Source organism: Pteropus vampyrus, unplaced genomic scaffold (assembly GCF_000151845.1).
Source record: "Pteropus vampyrus isolate Shadow unplaced genomic scaffold, Pvam_2.0 Scaffold124, whole genome shotgun sequence".
In the NCBI taxonomy this organism is placed as follows: domain Eukaryota; kingdom Metazoa; phylum Chordata; class Mammalia; order Chiroptera; family Pteropodidae; genus Pteropus; species Pteropus vampyrus.
The window spans coordinates 2365719-2370900 of NW_011888905.1; the positions used below are offsets into that span (position 1 = coordinate 2365719).

Consider the following 5182-nt stretch of genomic DNA (forward strand, 5'->3'; position numbering starts at 1 on the left):
AGAGAAAGAAAAAAAGAGAGAGAGAAAAGAAAAGAAAAAGGAGGAAAGGGAAGACTGGGGGTGTGGTCGGGGGGGCACCAACCTGGGTTAGCCACACATTGGTGGTCATGATCTGCTCCCGCTCATGCTGCAGGGGAGAAGAGAAGCTGCTGAGAGGAACCCGCCCCCCCGCCCCGTTGCAACCGCGCACGGCCCCTCCCACACCTCCCAAGCCGTGGGGGCTCCAGAGGAGTGAGCTCAGACATGAACACATGCCGGCTGTGCTGACTTCAGCAGCTGAGCAGAGGGATTGGGACCCGCACTCACCACACTGATGAGCTGGGCCAGTGACACCATGAGCTGTACTGTCACCAGCTCAGAGCCATTGGTGGCTGGACGGATGAGCTTGTTATAGCGGGAAGGATCCAGGAGATGCTCCACCAGCCGTTCCTCTGTGTCTGTACCCCAGACTCCTGGGCAGGGGGTAGGGGGCAGGAGGTAAGTAGGCAGGAAGGGCCCACCCAGATCCCACTCTCCCTAGGCAAGTGGGGCAGCCCAGGCCCAAACAAGAGGCTGTAGCTTCCCACAGTTGCATCCCTAAGGATCAGAAAAAGACTTAGGTTGCCCCATGGAGGCCCCTCCCTGAGGTCACTGGCCGAGGAGCCCAGACAGCCCTGCGCAGATGCCTCCAGGCTAAGAGCCCATTCTGCAAGAGCTAGTGGCGACCCACAGCTCCTGCGAGGTCTCAGAGCAGAGGGTGCTTTCAGGAGACGGGACTTCCGTGTCCGTGGCTTCCCTAGAAGATACTACGATTCGGGGAAGTTTGGGGGGGATGGTCAAAGGGCAACAGTTATTCATGTCTCGCCACACACACTTCCCTCAGTCAGTGCCCACCTATCTGTGCAAGTCACAGTATGTATCTCCACATGTGACTGGCCACGACCCCGCCCCCACCCTCAGGCACCGGGCGGCCTAAGCTGTGGGTCGGGGCACATATTTCGTCTCGAATTTCACATGTACAGGAGCCCCTCCTCCCCTCTACGAGACAGCATGCAGCTGCGGAAGGTGCACTGGTTGTACACTACCTCTGCACCCGCCCTTCATTTATTCTGTCTCCTTGACTTTGCAGAAACGCGCCCCATCCCCTCAGAGAGCTCCTCCCTGGCTCTCAGCCCCGCAGAGCTTCTTCCCTCCCAAGTCTCCTGTCCCAGCCGAAAAGCCACCTCTCTCCCCCTTCTGCCTTGACCCTGTGGGTGACCAGAATCAGGAGCCCCATGTGGGCGTCGGGAAGTGGTGGGGAGCCATGGGAGGGTGCTGACCAGATAGATTTGTTGAGATAAAATTTCACAGGAAGTCAAATGGCCTCTCAGCTGCAGTCTGCGCTCCTGCCGCCCTAGAAAGCCTGGGGAGACCCCCCTCCCTCCTTCCTTTCTTTGCCCGCACCCTCCACACCACCATTGCCCAGCTTTCTCTCTCTTCCTTGCATCACTTACCCCTTGGGGCACGTCCTCCCATGTTCAGCCTCCCAGGGGCCCCCTGCAGGCCCAAGGATCTCTCCTTACCCCCGAGGGACTCCCCCACCTCTGAGAGTGCCTCCCTTCCACCTGGGCGCCTGCCCCGCGTGAGGCAAAGCCCGGCGACCTGTCATCACCTGCGCACAGTCCGAGGAGGCCGAGGCCGAGGCCGAGGAGCAGCGCCGTGGGGCCGGAGCGCCCGGCCATGCTGCGGGCATCGCTCGCCGCCTGGCCTAGAGTCGCCGGAGCGCGCCGCGGGCGGGAGGGCCGCGGGCCGGCGCTGTCCGTGGTGCTGAAGCCGCGCCCGCGCCGCGCGCGCCGCCCGCGCCGGGCTTGGACCCGGGGCCGGTGGTGGTCGCGGTCTTCGATGTTGCGGAGCCGGAGCCGCGGCGGTTCTGGGGCTCAAGCAGTGCGCTGCGGAAAGGAAGCCGCTTCTCGCTTATCCCGGTCGGAGCGGCGGAGGCTTTTCCGCCTGTCTTCCAGGGAATACGACCGGCGACGGTGAGGGGGAGGAGTCTCCGCCCCGGAGGCGGAAGCGCTGGGTCCCAGAAAAAAGGGGTCTTTGGGTGAGATATTCTTCTGCTGGTCCCGCTTATGCGACGCGAAAGGAGGGTGGTTCACGGGGCGGTGGAGGGGTGCTAAAGCCCCAAAGCTGGGTCAGAACCTAGAGGTTGTCTGAGAAGGGGCGGGCAGAAACAAGGCGACAAGACAAATAGGTCAGGACCCGCTTAGCACAGAGGGACAGAGGGACGGCCAGAATGAAGGCGCGGAGGTCGGGAGGAGTTTCTGGGGCCCCACTGTCCTTTTTTTCTCTTAACGAACCTAAACCATCCTGCCTCCTGGGAGGCTGAGGACGCAGCAGAGAAAACGCCCTTAGGGAAGGGGCAAGGGGGCGCCGCGTGTTTGCTATTTTAAGAAAATAGACTTGGAGTCTAGGAAGAGGATCCCCTCACCTGTCCACTCCATTAACTCCCTCAAAGGCCAAGCTTCCTGTCCTCCCCCAAGGGGCCCAAGGGGACTTCTGGACACAGCCTGAACAGAAGGTAATCTCGAAGGTCTTGAAGAGACGAGCACAAGTGGCTCTTATCCGTCAGTCTCCCTCGCCCCCGCGCCCTTCCACTCCAGTCTTTGGCTTCTGTGTGACAAAGGGGATCAGAGGACCATTTCACAGAGGCCAGCCCAAGAATTAAGCTCACACAAAGGACAGCGAAGATGAGAGACACACACACAGAGATGTCAAAATTCAATGACATCTTTGATCTTGAAAGCCCTGAACTTTTAGCTTCTGAACCAATAAAGGCTTCTTTTTTTCTTAGGTGGATCCTGTCACTTTCAACCAAAAGACTGCTGCCTGCAGCAGCCACATCACACATCAAGGCTCTGTCTTATTCCATCTCCGCCTATTTCTTCAATGTCATCGGGGCCACCACCGCCAGTTCCACGCCAGCTACTGGCAATGTCTTTAAGACCCATGACCGCTCCGTCCCCTCCCGTCCTCCATACTTCGGGGCCTTTTAAACATGTAACCCCATTGGCTCTTTTGTTACTCATTTCCCCTCAACCACCTTCTACTTAACTTTGAACATCTGGCAGCAATATCAGTTCCTCAAGGAAGCTATTCCTGACCAAGGGCCAGGCCAGGTACCCTGCCGTATTCCCAGAGGATGTCCCATGAATCGGCCTAGGGCTACGGCTGCCTCTCCCACTAGATCATGAACCAACACAGCGCCTGGCACATCACGAGAGCTCACAAATAAGGAAAACGGCTAGTACAGGACTGACAGCCTTTAACGTGTAGGCGGAAATTCCTCTCTAAAGGCTCAGCTAAGAGCCGCTGAGGTAGCATTGTCCTCAGTTCCTGGAACTGCGAGGAAGAGCAGGACGAGTGCCAGAAGACGAGGACCAGGGAGGATGTGGGATGACGACAGGCCCCTCCAGCACGTGGGGGGGGGGCCATGAGTCTGCACCGCAAGCCCCAGGGCGTGTGCACGCGTGAAGCTGTGATAATATCGGAAGAATTAAAGAAATCCTGAAACCCAGAAAGGAATGGAGAATAAAAGCCTGCGGAACGGGCAAAGAATGTGTGCGGTCATGCCATGCAGGGAAAGGACCAAGGTAAGAAGAACACCCACATCTGTCAGTATGTACTGCAAAGGTGTTGAGGGTGCGGTGATCAGAAAGACCTAGTACCAGCTATAAAGGAGATCGTGGTTTGGCGGCCAAGACGTTACACAGAGCCGTGGCTGCTTAGGAGAGACAGAAATGAGGTGCTGTGAAGCACAGAGGAGGGCGAGGTTAATAGTGCCTGAGCGCCTAGAGGGGATGGAGGTGAAAACGTGAGATTTAAAGATGAGAAAGCCAGCGAGACAAGGGGGGCTTGAAGGCATTTCGGATACCTGAAAGAGAGGGACGGGGAGCCTTACGTGTAGGCAATACTTAGTGCTTTCCTCTTTTGGTGGAGGCTGAGTGATTGAAGGAGTCTTCTTTCCTGAAAACGTCTCCCTGGAGTGGTGGCTTGGCTCTAGTTTGACAGAGCTGAGCATCGTTTGCTCGCTCGAGGCCCGTGGTTGCTCCCTGGTGCTCCCGTCAGGCCGGTCCAGGCAGCCTGCTCACCTTGGCCTCTACCTTCTCTTTTCAAATTCCCCAGCTTTTACTTCAAGATTAATTCCAGCCTGGCAGGGAGCGAGTCCTCTCAGCACCACCCAGTGGCCAAGGAGAGATGGAACCCCCTCTCTCCCCTGTGTCTCCCACACGTGCCCCTTCCACATCCTCCAGGAAGAAGGTCAGCCAGAGAGAGAGGCCAGGTCTAGGACCGCACAGAGTGATGACAGACGCAGAAGTATCAGCCCTGAGGCAAAATAGGGACCAGGCAGTTTAGTGCCACTCTCTTTGCCTCTGGCGGTAAGGAACATTTTCTCTCGAAAGGCATTACGATCAATTTATCTCCAAATGGCACTTAGATATACATACAAAAATTATATAAATTATAAGTGTGCAGCTAGATAAAATTCTCACAACATGAACACAGCCATATAATTCCCACCTAGATTTAAAAAAACAGACTACTACTAATATCCGGGAGTCCTCATTAGGTCCCCACCCCCCGCCCCACCCAAGTCATTATTCCCTCCTCTTCAAAAACAACGTGGTGAGGGCCGGGAGGAAAGGGAGTGACTGCTCACTGGGTACTGCTTAAAGTTCTTGAACTAGAGAAAGATCATGGGCGCACAACACTGCGAATATACTGAATTGTTCACTTTAAAATGGTTAAAATGGTACATTTTGTGTTGTTCGTATTTTCTCACGATTAAAAAAAAATGACTAAGAAAAAGGAATCACTATTCTGACTTCACACAGCACAGATTAACTTTGCCTGATGAATTCATATCAATGGAATCATGATCTTTTGTGTGCATTTTTTTTAAAACGTTCCGGTAGTAAGAATCACGGACACGGCTGAATGCAGTTGTGGTTTATTCATCTTCACTGCTGGAGGGTATTCCATTCTATCAACATACCATCACTTATTTGCATTGTTTCCTACTTTGACTATCAAAAATATTTCTATGAACATTCTTATTCATGTTTTGGCATACAAACATATGAATTTCTGCTGGGTACGTAACTGAATCGCATAATTTTACTTTTTAAAAAGGAGCGCGCTGTAATATAGCTTTGTAACCTTCCCT

The 5182-nt window shown here is 54.7% G+C and overlaps 1 protein-coding gene across 1 annotated transcript in view; it reads right to left on the reverse strand.

Moving 5' to 3' along the window:
• The window catches only part of CHRNB2 (cholinergic receptor nicotinic beta 2 subunit), a 7939-nt gene extending 6233 nt beyond the window's left edge, over positions 1 to 1706 (reverse strand). Inside the window, exons 1-3 of the mRNA XM_023534307.1 lie at positions 1631 to 1706; positions 307 to 452; positions 83 to 127 (exon numbers count right to left, since the gene is read on the reverse strand). Coding sequence (XP_023390075.1) covers positions 83 to 127; positions 307 to 452; positions 1631 to 1700 — 261 coding nt within the window. The 5' untranslated portion in view covers positions 1701 to 1706. The remainder of the gene's footprint in view (positions 1 to 82; positions 128 to 306; positions 453 to 1630) is intronic.
• Between the last annotated feature and the right edge of the window lie 3476 nt (positions 1707 to 5182).